General features: G+C 39.5%; 1 protein-coding gene across 7 annotated transcripts in view; it reads right to left on the bottom strand.

Moving 5' to 3' along the window:
- Positions 1–15179, bottom strand: part of FRY (FRY microtubule binding protein) — a 189171-nt gene that overhangs the window by 101046 nt on the left and 72946 nt on the right. For all 7 annotated transcript variants that reach the window (XM_081859986.1, XM_081859980.1, XM_081859982.1 and 4 more), the window contains one exon: positions 2085–2138. In XM_081859986.1, the coding sequence (XP_081716112.1) occupies positions 2085–2138 (54 nt within the window). The remainder of the gene's footprint in view (positions 1–2084; positions 2139–15179) is intronic.

Here is a 15179-nt window from a genome sequence, read left to right as displayed (position 1 = left end):
TATTGGAATCAAAGCCAGTGGTGAGATGAATTCTAGCTCTGTGCTGCTGTTGAAGGGGAGTGTGCAGATGTACAAATGTGTCCTTGTTGGACAAAAATGATCATGTTCTTCCATCCTAAGTGAACTGCATAGTGTACAGCCTGAAGATACCAGGTCTACACAAACACTGAGCTGTTTAAACACTCTGTTCATAGGGCATTAAAAGTAGTCTATATAAATGCATTCTTTATATGAATTTTGGCAGAATATGCAAAAAAATAAATCAATTACAGCATGCCGGTAGCCTCCCTCCCTTAATACATACAATATTAAAAACTGAGTAATTAAATAGTCAAAGTACAAATTAAATTACATGGCAATATAATCAATAAATCCTTCTGCATATGCCCAAAGAGCAAAAATTAGACATAACAACATTAACAACAATATTCAATGTGAAATTAGACTTTTGTTACTTCAAAAGTTCTTGCCTTGCCTAGAAAACTTGAACTCCATACAGCACACTTTTTTAATAAAAAAAACTATGGTTTTCTAGATTGTCAAATACATTTTAGGTTCAGTTCTGGATCTGCTTTCCTTTCTGGTCTGACACTATTTTACACTGAAACCTGCATCCATACATTGCTTTAATGATAGCTAGCTGTCTAAATGCCATTGTGCCTTTGAGGTGAATGGAAGTGAACTAAATATAAGCCACCCCATAAGATAGGAAATAGAAGGAGGGGAGTCAAGGGAATTTAATAAATGTCAGTTCGACTCAGACACTAAACTGCTATCTGTGCACCTGAAAAAATCCCCCCGAAAATGTAAAGCGGTTTTGCGATTTTCTCTTTTTTAAGGGAGATACACAGCCGTTGTCACTGCTGCCATCCTGTTATACTGGAATGACATTTCTGTTATGAAGATTATAAAGGCTGCTGACATGAAAGTTGAATTTTATTCAGCTCAGGAATAGGCTTCAGAGAGAAAATTGAATCTACACATTTAAACCTAACGATGCCTGTTTGCAGAGCTTGCGTTTTAATGTCCTGCTAAGCTCAATCAAATTCTTAGCACAGGGCTACTACACGCTTTGCAGGGTCACAGCAGGGACCAGATTCCATGAGGGTGGAGTTCCAGAATAACAGGGAGAGGCTTTGCCAAAACTGCACTCTCTCTGAAAGAACCCTGCAGAAGGATAGGCTAATCTGTCAAGTCCAACTTCTCCGTTTCTCATTTTGCCAACATCAAGTTCTAGTCTCCATATCCCTTTTCTTAACAGTCCTAATGAAAACGTACCAGCATTTCAGTGTCAATTTCTCCTAATATAAACATCTTGATATACACATTTTCGCAGAGCGATTCCCCCTCCCCGAACATAATGCTTTTGTATGCTGTTTTTATGTTTTTATGCACCCTTTAGCCAGTATGCACACATCTTTATATTCATGACTCGGTTGGAGAACTTCATTGCACAATTCTGAGAAGTTTGCATTTTGCAGGACGGTTATATTTCAGTTAACGTATTGCTTTTGAAAGCATTGAGTTAGGTAGGTTCGCCTTTAAATGCAGCAACCCTCTATCATCACCACCATCGTAATTCCTGCAACACAAGTGTGAAGATGGGAAGAAAAACTCACAAAGGGGCCAAAGACCACCTTAGCTGTGAGTTCCACAGGACCTGAGGCTCAAGATATCTAGAGACTACTAGGTTGGGTTTAGGAGTTTCAATTGGATCTTGGAGATGCTTAATTTCTGTATCTTCATTGATATACCTCACTATGGATTGTGCAGGGATTATTTAACTTTACTGTGCATATTGAGATGTTATCATTTATTCCTTATGGCTACTTACATTTCGTTATATTTTTGTAATTATGTAAAACCACTGACGTTGTAAGTGACCCTGAGCATGGCTTAACTATGGAAAGATGATAAGACTCAAGACACATCTATCTACTTAAAGGGAAGGACAGGAGCGCCAACTCATTGAGAAGAGATCTAGAACAAGGGTGTGGAAGCATGCAGCCTTTCAGATGCTGGTGGACTGCATCTCCTAGGATACTAATTGCGGGGCTACAAAGTGCTGTCTGGAAATAACTTACTTGATCAAACTGGGGGTCTTCTCCACGCTGCAGAGATTTACTCAGTGGCTTTTCCTACAATAAAGCAGAATGCATCTATCATTTTAGGAGCAGCATTATGACATTGTCTTAGTAATTTGATCACATTTTAAATTCAGGCAATTGAAAAGCCCATACTTACTATACTTGTACAGTAGTGTGAGAGGCAATTTTAAACAATTATTACAGTTTTAATTTATTTACAGCACAAGTATTTTAGGTACAGCAATATTTTGGCAGGAAAAAAAAGATTTGCGGTGAGAAAAGCTCAACAGAATTGGTTTCTTCTTTTTTGACAAAAAACATTTCCTTTATTTTCACAAGAGAAAATGTGGAGTGTATCATTTAGATTATATTTTTCCTCATTAAGGGAAAACACCATCAAAAGAAGCCATGTTGTTCATAGGTAAGCATTTATAAGTTCATTATAAAGACTAAAATATATGCCCCATAATATTAGAAAACGAAAGCAAAAGTTTTCAGCTTTTCAGTCTATCTCCAAGGCCAAAAAGGTGTGTTCAATTCTATCAAAGTGAGAATATAGTTGCAGAGAAATACGATCTGGAAAAGAAGGATAGGATCTCCTGAAAGCTTAGAATAGACGGGAACCAATATTTACTGAGAAATATCCACAGAAACATATCCTTGCTTTACTCCTATTGAAATAAATGAGAGTTCAACCAAAGCAGTTTTTCTTTTGATATATTTCAAAGGATCTAACACAGGAAACATCCCCCTACTGATTTGTCTTCCTTTGTCTATTAGATGCTATTTCACCTGTAAGAAGCTAAATATTTCTCCTTAGATTCATTCTGGCATTATTCTAATGTGGAGGTACAATGATGATTGCACTGGTTTTTTTTATGAATGTACAAAATAAAAACAACCTGGTTTCATAAAAGAAATCACCAGTGCTGCTCCTTTTAAATATAGCTTTGAGCATGACGGTTCTCAAGTGCCAACCAGATCTGTGTGCACACGGAACTCTAATCACAGTTTGGTATTATGTCCATACAAAACTTGAGTATTCTGTGTATAACAGGAAACTGTGGTTAGCTGAAAACAGAAGCAAACACTTCTGACCTCTTTGTCATTGTCAGGACAGAGGAGGAAAAGGGAGAAAACATGGTACCCAATTAGAGATGGAAAGGCCTGGAAACACACACCCCCCGGAAAAACTGGGGGGGGGGGGACACAGGTTTTTTCCATTTTTTTCCCAGGCCTTCCCATCTCTAGACCCAATATTCATGCACATGACGCTAAACTATCGTTCACTGTTACATGTGAACCAGGGTCCCATCTCATCTTGAAAGGTCCACCGCGGGATGCAAGGTTGTGGGTGGAATTACTGAGGTGTCTGTTCCTCTGACTAATAGTCATTTATCCCCAGGTGAGAACTCATGTGAAAGAATCTACTTATTGTCTGGACTCTCCTCTCTTTATTTGCTGGAACCCTGTATCTGTCTCTTCCATGTCAACACATGATTGTCATTTCAGCCTATATGTCACACAAGCAAAGATTTGGCTTTATCTTAAAGTATCTAGCAGGTTGGTCAATGCCATTAAAATTATAAGGGTTTTATTTGGCAAGGACAATCAACTGCTTCGTTAACATAATCATATTGAGCAACTGGTGTTTTTACAATGATGATGATGATTTTAAAATATCCTACATAAGAACAGAGGAAATAACCTATGAATTGTTCCAAGGTGTGTCTCAAACTCCTCCCTCCCCTTTCCTATTGGATTTCACCTTGGACCACCCTTCTCTATGGCTTAGTTCCCAGTGCTGTTACAGAAAACCTTTTTCCTTTGAAGGTTCTATTATCTAGGGCAGGTTTCCTGTTTTAGCTCGCTTCTGTGACTCTATATCTTTCCAAACCTATTCTAATTATACTTTGTTCTTTCTTTCCCATTAGCTTCAGCCCTCTCACCTTGTACCGTTTTAATTATTTAATTTTTGATCACTCCTTGGCTCAGCTCTGCTTGCCTGCTACGAACGATAAAGCTACATATCTATTTACTTCTGCAAGCCCTTTTGAGAATGTAATGTTGCTCACAACCGTCAAAAGGCAAGGCCAGGGTGCCCATGCAATGGTGGGTTAGAAAGGTTTGCTGGAATTCTTTTGCAGGGTTAGGTCCAGGCAAGCCACTGAGAACAGACAACAAAACGAATCAGTACTTGCATCGAAGACCACCAGAATCTCATCCACGGGAAGAATTAACTAGTAGCACTGAAGTTGGGATAAAATGTTAAAATTTAAGAGTTTTACATAAAAGAGAAACAGGGAAGAGCCATTAGCCAAGTCCAGAAGGGTATAAACATCCAAACAAACACACATGATGAGAGATTTAAAATGACACACACACCCTTGGCCTTTGTTTTCAATGGTTTTCCCACGTATCAATCCTTACTGCAGTTACCACATATTGAGACATGCCGAGCTGTGCAGTGTGGATCAGCTTTTTGCACACCACTGCACCATCCTTTTCAGCACTTGTGGAAACACACAGAAAGTTAAGCAATGTTGAATTTCTACAGATGGTCTAGGCAAGCACAAAGCTGCCCCTAGCATGCAGCTGATGGAAAAACCACAGCTGCCGCATGCTGGGAGAGTCATGAGAAAAGGACCGCAAACAAAAGCAGGTAAACAAGGTTTGTCACCGTGCAGGTGCAGAACCGAGCCAAAGCTGGTCTAAGGGAAGTGAGGCAGGCAGGCAGGCATGTCAGCAAAGGTGACTGACTATATGAGCTCTCGCCTCCTAATAGTGTCTTACAGAATACAGAAATTAATCAGAGCAGGGCACAACAGGGAACAATTACTGAACTGAAGCAGAGCCAAGGTGCAGGTGGGCAGAACTAAAGATAGCTTCCAGGTTTTGCAGACATCGACGGAAGACATTATGGCTGCTCAGGCCGTTTCGGGTCTCTGATGTGAAGCCTTGAAGCGCTTGCTGACTTTCTCCAAGCGTTGGCCTTAGCGTGGTGCTGATAACACCAAGGCTGCAGGTTCGATTCCCCGTAAGGGACAACTGCATATTCCTGCACTGAAGGGGGTTACACTAGATGATCCGGGAGGTCCCTTCCAACTCTGTGATCCCAGCTGAGCACCAGCTTCAGAGAAACAAGTGGTAACACAGCAAGCAAATTGTTTCAAAAGAATGGAACGCAAATCCCAGAAACCTGAAAACCACAGTGAAGCTGCTATACCCCACTGCCCCTTGTAGGGTTTCTCAGCTTCCAACACCTACTAAATTATCTCTATTAATTTCTCCTCCAGTCATTGCATTCCAGAGTTAAGCAAAACTGCATTCAATTCACACCAGAGCAACATTCTTACCAGCGTTTAACTGCGCAAAAAGCTACGCCCTTGTTATCATTTCTTGGTGATGATTTTATAAACGTTAACCAAGGAAATAAATCCTATAAAGCCGTCTATGATGTAGGCAATTCGCCTTTGCTTTCTAGTAAGTGTATAAGATGTAAAGCAAGAAGAAAGAATTCAAATATGAGCCTGACAACAGAGATCAAGGATTCCTTCTATCACAAGTTTCACATGTTTGGTCTAGGAAACAGGCATGAGTACAGCACTCTAAATCAAAAGCAGCTATTTCGACAAGAATGTTAACATTCAAAACTGTCAAAGCTTGGGGAAGTTTATTTAGCACAATCTTGTGAATTCTGTGCAACATTTTGTTGCTGTTTAGTCGTGTCCGACTCTTTGTGACCCCATGGACCACACTTAAATGTGTAGACACTTCTGGAACAAAGGTTTTAGAAACAGAATGGTAAAGAAAAACAAATTATGGTGAGCGTTCAAGTTGATGATTGCCTACTTTCAATATAAATAACTGTACCACACAGATGGATTGCTTGTATTCAGATGTCACAGTCTACCACAATTAATTGTCGTCACTCGGTGATTACCATAGAATAAACTTTTACTAGCCAAGTGGCAGGTTGCTCACAATGTTAAAAAGAAATGGATGTGGTCTAAAATCAATTACCGGAACAGTCATCTGTTAATAGGTGTCAGCTAATATTCACCACTGAAAGGGTCTCCTGGAAATATGAGTTTCCTCCTCCCCTCCCATTCTTCTAGAAATGATGAAACAAATGAGTGATTGCTCACAACTGAGCCAGATAACAGTCTGCTTGCCTGTTCATGTCTTCGTTTGTTGAGGGGATGGAGTATTATTTTATTCATAACTGCACTTAAAGTACCCAGCAACTCCCTGGATCCCCTCCATTTGCTCTCCTCCCTCAATTTAGATGTGGATATTCTATTTTTTCATATCAATGAAAGAGAAATTTTACAAAGTACGGGGAGGTTCATCTGCTCTCTTTTGGGGTGGGAGGATACTTAGCCTCAATTACCTTGTTACACTTCATCTGAATCTCTCTGTTGCTCACTTACAGTCTATTGGGGCTTTTTTCCCCAGCTGGAACTCACCTCTCAGGTGGGAGCCATTGCCATTCTAAGAGAACGAGGGAGGCTTTTATGTTGAGTTCCAGCACCTCTTTTTCTAGAAAAATAGCACTGCACTCTATACAATGTCAGCTTGAACAAAACAGCAGGCTGAATCCAGAGTCAAGAGCTACAGCCGCAGAACTCTGAATAAAGAGGGGGTTTATTCATTTCAAGCAATTCATCAGCCTTTGGGTCAAAGGAACTATTACATAAGAACCCAAGAATATCAAATATTCATGTTCCTATTTTAATTACCAATGTATTTGCATACTCTGAACTCATTTTCTATATGAAACTCTCAGTAGCAATAAAATATCTAAAGATGATAAAAAGAAATTAAAACCCATCTATTCCTTTGCCAAGGCATATTTCTGTTTAAAGACAACAACAGTACCATCAGAACACAATAGTTTTAGGGCTGAAAAGAAATATATCAGAAATAACTAAGAATAAAAATAATTCATGCTAGATATTTCCCCCTTAAAATTCAAGAGGAGATTAAGGCTGCAATCCCATGAACACTTAACTAGGACTAAGTCACACTGAATAAATTAGAAGTACAGGGTCAATCTTTTCTGAAAATCATACTTGGGCCCTCTTCCACTGACACTCTTTCCCTGTTCACAGATGTGCAGAAAATTATTGATTTATTTATTTTTAGCAAGGTAGAGACAATGGCACTCTGCACATGTGTAATGACACACTTTCCTATTGTGATAAAAACAGCAAGGTTAAAACTGCAGCCCTACCAAGTCAAAATCTGACCAGCTGCTACTGCTGATAGAGCACACTCCTCTTTTGGACAGCTTCTTATGCATAACTGATATTTACAAAATGCATGTCTAAAAGTATACAAAGCAACATACCAAAGGTGCAAAAAATAAAATAAAAAGAAAAATTCAGGTGCGATGTGGATGCCTAGATTCATACTTTTTGTATTGCAAGTATGGGGATATCGTTGATATGTTTATTGCATTGTTTTGCTTGTTCAATTTTATGCTTCATTATAGAGGTTTGTTAAAGATAAATAAAAATATATATTAAAATACAAACAAACAAAAAACTGGGGGGGGGGGGACACACACACCAAAAAGAAAAATGAGAATTGCAAAATACAGTAAAACAGCTGTGCAAATGTAAATCGCTTCCGTGAATTAAAAAAAAGAAGGGTTTCTTCCATCTGGCAAAAGGAATCTAGTGAGGCAAACAGGAGGGCGGCTGTGGGCAGGCTATTTCATAAGGCCCAGGAAAACGAGCGGATTTTAAAAGGAAGGCTTGCTGAGGAGAGCAATATTAACAGTATAACTGGGCGTAATAAACTCAATCGTGATTCGGTCCCGTCCCGTCCCCCCCCCCCAGTCTAAATACTTTCTTGTCATTTCTCTTCATATATTTTATGGTCCGATTACATAATCACTGGACAGATTTCAACCTATGCTGACTTAAAGGCTGCATAGTAAGGCACGTCCTGGCAGCATGTGCCGCTGAATCTATTTTTTGCCATTTCTGTGTGAATGAGGCAATCACAACAATGTGCTTTTAAAATGATGATTAAGAACAGCCTGTACATGCATGAAAATGTACTGGTATCTTCATATAACCAAACACTTTCTTATACACAGTCTGGAGTTTGTTTTTGCTTTCCTTTTTTTTACATTTCTAAAAGGAACCCCATGAAGCACGAACATATGCTTTAACGGATTAAAAAAAAGATACCTTAACTGAGACAAGATGGCAAATGTGAGTTTTAAGGCTGTTTGTCTCTGGCCAGAGCCTTATGAGCTTTAATTACTGTTGCGCAAAGCCAAGCAACTAACTCCAGGTACTAAAAAAAGAAGACAACAATAATCAAATGGCTATTAACTTGTGGGTTAATATCCCATCACAATCCTGAAAATACCTGCAGTAGCTACGTGCTGAATTGTTTGTTGTAGTCACAACCAAAGTAGCTAATTGGCAAGGTAAGCAGAAAATGAAAGATTACGTGAAAATGAAAAGTTTTGCTCTTTCCCCCTGCTATGAGTAGCTCAGCAAAACAGTAGTAAAGTAATATTAGTAAACATTTTCTTTCTGTGTCTTCTCCATGAATAATACTTCTTAACGCAGAACATCTGAGCACTTGGCTTTATACAGCACCAGTGTTAGTAGATTTAGAAACTGCCCTTTAAAAGTACAGAATCACTGAATAAAGGGAAACTCCTGACTTTTCAGGGTGGCATTGTGCTTGGAATTATATAATTTGGGCATGATCCAAGTTAAGTTAGGCACAACGTGTTTTAATGGGTTGGATTTAAGGATCTGATGCTGAAATCCTATTTTTGGGTGCATTGTTCTCCTTATTTGTCTCCAGTTTTGCAACTGGAATAGAGATCACAATGAAAAATACCAGAAGAGGTCTGGTTGCTTCTGTTTAATAAAGGATCTCTTTTTTTTCACTTGCAAGAAATTATAAAGAAACTTGTCTTAAGAAGGCTGTGTGGTATCACTGGATGCCATTTAAGAGCAGTAAAATCAATAACAACGGCTAGAAGATTTTTGGATTTATTGCTGGTGATTCTTCTGGATCATACATTTTGCGGCTGAATATTTGTGCTGCTGTTTTACTGGATCTATTCCATGGATTAAAAAAAACACAAATGTTATTATGATGTATTTTTTGGTACTTCTTTTCTGATTTTATATTATGCCTCATGTTTTTCAAGTTTTGTAAGTCGGCTAGAGACTCTTTAAGTGTCTAGACAATGGGTGGTATTCAACTAAGTTTTACTCAAAGCAGGCCCACTGAAATTAATGAACATGACTAAGTTAGGCCCCTTAATTTCAGTGCATCTACAATGAGTAAAACTTAGTGGAATACCATCCAATTGGTGTTTCCCTTTAGCCTTCTCTTTGTCTGATTGGCTAGATCTTCTTTTCTAAATGTCAGTCATGACTACGACTTCATTCATGGGCTAAACACACTGAAAGGCGGGAATAGGCTAGCTTTTCACAAAACAAATGAGGATAATTGCGCCTCATGGCTTGGATTCTTCAAATGCTATAAACTTACTTATAAAAAGATATGAGACAGGGTTATGGCTGCACCAACACTAAGGCTATGTCTGCACCAGCTGCATGTACGAGTATTTTACAAGACACTTTCTGGAATTAATCTTGTTGAACATAACTGTAATGGTAATTCGTTACGATTATGCAAATAAGATGCCAAGAACAAACAATCTTCAACCACATAAGAAAGTAAAAGCCGTAACTCAAAAGCTAGCAGTGTAAAATAAATTGTTCCAGCTAGGCTTTTACCAATTCTAAGGAGGAGATACTAGGTAACTACTGCAAAGAAATAAGACAAAAAAATAAGGAAAGTAGCAATTACATGAGAATGAGTCGTCCATCACAATTCCTTTCAGCAAAAATATTCCATTGAATGGCCATATTCAATTTCATTTAAATTAGCCAGGGTGAATAGGAATGATTCTGAAGAATAAGTATTTTATTCAAGAGAATTCCACCCCACTCCACCCTCCGAAGCTTCAAGAATATTCAGAACAGCTTCCTATCCTCAATCTCAATAAGTGATGCCTACCCACAGTTGACACAAGGGATGTGGGTGGCGCTGTGGGTTAAACCACAGAGCCTAGGGCTTGCCGATCAGAAGGTTGGCGGTTCGAATCCCCGTGACGGGGTGAGCTCCCGTTGCTCGGTCCCTGCTCCTGCCAACCTAGCAGTTCGAAAGCATGTGAAAGTGCAAGTAGATAAATAGGTACCGCTCCGGCGGGAAGGTAAACGGTGTTTCTGTGCGCTGCTCTGGTTCGCCAGAAGCGGCTTAGTCATGCTGGCCACATGACCCGGAAGCTGTACGCCGGCTCCCTCGGCCAATAAAGCGAGATGAGCGCTGCAACCCCAGAGTTGGGCACGACTGGACCTAATGGTCAGGGGTCCCTTTACCTTTACCCACAGTTGAACGTGTGATGTATTGTATTATGGTCTGTGTAGCAATATAGGCCCAAAGCAGCTCTAAACATCCTGCTCTTCAAATTATGGCCCAGATCTAAAGAACTACACTGCTACTTGTGTGTTCAATGAAGATTTGAATTTCTGTTTATTACGCCAAATCAAACCAATGACCTATCTAGCTCAGAATTGTCTACAGATGGATTGGCAGTGCCTTTTCAGAATTTCCCGTAGGAGACATTCTCAGTCCTACCTCAAGACACCATAGCTGGGAGAAGAAAATGAGAAGAAGAAAAACAATCAGCCTATGGAAGAACATTTTTTTGTTGGGGAGATGAGCAGCAACAAGAGGCACACGGATCAAATTTTGATGAGACATACCAGCTTTAAGCTGTGTTATCTCCATCTATTCCTTGGCATTTATGATAGCTGGACCACAGGAATTAAAGTGCTGTCAAGGAACTACACTGGTAAGTAGATGGCAACTCCTGCTCTGTGAATAAATAAAGAAACCTAGTTAGTCAGGCATCCTGGTCTGGGAATATTTGCAGTACAGCAATATTCAGAAGCATTTTTGGCAGCTTCTCCCAAACCACAGGAATTTGCCAGCACTGATTAAAAAAATAAAGATATTGAAACAACCAGATATCCTTATCCCCTAGGAGTCATAACGGCCAGGCATTCTCACATGGGACAGGTCCAATGAGAAATTCTCCAGAGATTAACAGAAGTAGAAACATCCTTATCACAATCCCAGCTAGCCAGGGTTACCACAGCTTACTGAAAGTCCAGTTGATATCTACAGGAAATAAGCTGGGCAACAATTCATACAAAACACCAGGTACAAGGTGAGACAAAGCAATTTCTATGTTTCTAGAAGAAGTCTATAATCTCTTTTCTTAGTGTTTAATTTGTGGTGGGGCCAGAATAATTGTTGAGCCAACTCAGAGGTTTGAAATATACAAATGAGAGAAATAATTGGCATGAAGACTCAATTTCAGTATATATGATGATGATGATGAATTCAGACAGTGAGAAGAGCCAGAAGGACCCCAACAAACTCATGGAAAGAAACCTACCAACACCAACAAAGCTATTTATCAACGTATTATTTTTCAACTGCCCTTGTTCTCAGTGCATAGCTTCCACTCACCCACCCTACAGTAATAATAGCATCAATAACTACACAGGAGAGGGGCAGCAAAAGGCAAGGGTCTTGAGAACACACCTGGACTCTTGCTTCAAGTCACCTGCACTCACACACCCCAACACCCCAATAACACACTTAAGGATCTGACTGAAAATCTTAAAGTCTCACCTGACTGACACAAAAAGGAATAGACAAAGCACTGATTCCCCATTCTGCTACACAAACATTGTTTTTAAGGTCTTTGGACTGCAAATTCTGGTCAAGAAACTCAGCACGAAAGCCATGATTTCTTCTCAACTGTAATTACACTCACGTGAAGAACTAAATATTTAATTTAATTTTGAAATGACCATCAGAGCAAAAAAGAAAGGAAGAAAGAAAGAAAAAGAAAAAGAAAAAAGAAAAAGAAAATGAAAGCTGCCAATTAAGAATTTCACAAATCCAAAATTGACACTGTTTGAAAATAATAATAATAATTTCATGATTTATACCCCGCCCATCTGGCTGGGTATTCTAAAAACAGAATAAAACTTCAAACATTAAAAACTTCCCTAAACAGGGAAGTTCTCTTTGGATTTATGTGATCAAGAATATCTTTTTTTCTCAAAATTGATTGTTCTTAATTGTTAGGTCAACAGACCTCATGCACATGGATATGCATTCCAAAGGGTGAAGTCAATGGGACTTACTTCTGAGTAAGCATCTATAAGGTGGCCACTGGCATTGAGGAGGGGTAATTTTATTTATTTATTTATTTATTTACCTATCTTAGTTTGTATCCCACTTAACCCCGAAAACGGAGTACAGGCCGATCTAAAACAATAGTATATAACTACAATGAAACAATCTTAAAACCAATGAAAAGATAAATCACAGTATGCAGCAATGACAACAATTCTCTCTAGTGTTAATGCCCCTTCCTGCTCATAAAATGCACCTGACCCAGGGCACTGGGCTCAGTGGACAGGTTTAAAACTCTCTTCCCACTCCAGCACTGTTCTTTATTATTATGATTATGATTATTTGCTCCTGCTGCCAGAATCAGTGGAGTCTTGGCAGTGGTGGGGAGAAAACATCTGCGGGGCAAAGGGAATGAACTAATGGTATATACTGATAGCCATTCAGTGCTAAATAACTCCAATCCCAGTCTCATGTTTTTCTTCTCTTATGATCAAGTGCCTGGGAAGTAATGAAGTTGTTCAAAAGGACTTTGTAAGACTCTCAACTTATACAAATGGAAAACTTCCACATACTTCCAATGGTTCTGAATCAACACTGCTGGAATATAAATGAATAGTTACAGACCAATAGCAAAATACACACACTTCCAAAGTTACCACATCATATACAAGGCACCATTTCATTCTAAATCTACGCAAAGCAGCCATGCTGCATTATGCAAAATTCACCTGTATTACTAAGGGCAACAAATAGCAAAGAAATGACCACAATAGTTTTGATGCAAGGGCTAACGAAGGTGACATATAGTTAGCCACATCAATGGGCTATTTGACTCTCTTATCTCTCTCGAGTCTCAATTCACACCTCCACCAAAGTTTCAGTGGCAAAATACATGTGAATAAAAGCTCTTTAGGAGCCATGGGATCTGGAAATACCAGATGATGACATGTTCAGGGTTGAGAAATGCCTTCCTCTGTGTGCACATGGCAATCAGGGTCTATTTTGCTATTTTGAATAAAGAGCAGGATGTATGAAAGGAATGCCTGCAGGTTAGGGCCAGCTTTACCAACATTATTATTTGCTCTTTTATCTAAGGCTACATGCTCCTATGTCTATCATGTAGCCTCTGGGCACTCTACATGATCACCCCATGCCCACAGGCAACGAGAACGACATCATGGAAAGCTCTGTCATCACAAACTTTGTGTCTGGCCCATGTTGGACAGAGCTCAAGGACTTTCTGGAAGATGTCACGAGGCAAATGCTCTTCCACTATACAGTGGTACCTTGGGTTACATATGCTTCAGGTTACATACACTTCAGGTTACAGACTCCGCTAACCCAGAAATAGTACCTCGGGTTAAGAACTTTGCTTCAGGATGAGAACAGAAATCATGCTCCGGCAGCGCAGCGGTGGCAGGAGGCCCCCTTAGCTAAAGTGGTGCTTCAGGTTAAGAACAGTTTCAGGTTAAGAACAGACCTCCGGAACGAATGAAGTACTTAACCCGAGGTATCAAGGTATCACTGTACTGGATGCACCCTGTCCCTGTTGCTGTGGCACAAACCCATCAATAGAATTGAAGGAATTTAGCATTTGAAAGTGTAGAAAAATACAATGTAAAAAAGAGCAGGAGATGAAGAAACCTATCTAAGGCTGTGACCACATCAGACATTTTACTCAAGATAATGGGCTTGTCCTAGATGCTTATCAGACATATGGCCAAACCAGATGCAATGTTAAATCAGAGAGTGCCTGGGAGGGAAGTTTCCATTGCCAGCATTGGAAACTTGCTCCCTGCCTCTAGTAGCAACTTTGGGTCTGTAGGGAGGGTAAATGGTAAAAACTTTTATATTGCATGCTGTAGCTGGGAATTCTTCTTGGGGAAGTGATTCAGAAATTCAATAAACTTAAACCTATAAACCTAATATTGATTTATCTTCATTGGCTGTGATGGAGAATGTGAAATAGGCACATATATATTTAACATCAAGCCTAGCTAGGCTCTGGGCTACTGGACTCACTAAAATGGGCATCTGTGATCCTCCTGGAGATAAAAGATCCCAGATCTTATTTAGCCATTGATGTGAGCGAAGATTAATCCAGCAAAGATTTATCCCTTACTACTAAAGACCCTCTTTCCGTTTAAATATATATTTTAATTATTAAAAAGTGAAATTATATTTTGCAGATCCCAGGGAACACGCAAAAAGGCACATACTCAAACCCACCCCCCTGGAACTGCCCCCGGCACAACCAATCTTACTATCTGAAGTCAGTGCACCAAATGGGTCTTACCCCTACCACCCAAAAAAGCAAGACAGAGAGCTTTTAAGCTCCCTGACTTGCTTTCAGGGCTCTTATGAGATCTTGAGGTCTCATGAGAGCCTCCCAGAGTCCCATAAGCAAGTCTGAGAGCTTAAAAGCTCTTTCTGCACCGGGAAAACCATGAGCAAAAAGAGCTTTTAAGCTATCCGCCTTCCATTTTGCTAGGTTTTACTACTTATTGGTTTAAAAATTGTTTTTAACAATTGCCTTAACCACCATGAGGACCACAGTCGAAAGGCAGGGTTAAATAAATTTATGTAGACACACACATTTTTACGGTGTCAAGAAGCAATACCAATGTACTTCAATTCCCAAATAGCTAAGCAACAAATCAATTCCTGGTAAATTCAGCTTGACTCATAGTAAATAATTAAACACAGAGCCAATAAGCTCTTAATAAGCTACATAGACAGACAAATATATTGGATTTATATTCTGCCTGTCCTTTGTAGACCTCAAGGCAACACATGCAAGTTTCTGATGCAGTTCCTTATCTAGAT

Source organism: Podarcis erhardii, assembly GCF_964252035.2.
Source record: "Podarcis erhardii genome assembly, chromosome: 4".
Taxonomy (NCBI): Eukaryota; Metazoa; Chordata; class Lepidosauria; order Squamata; family Lacertidae; genus Podarcis; species Podarcis erhardii.
Note: the sequence above shows the minus strand (reverse complement) of the source record. Positions and strands in the feature narration are given on the sequence as shown.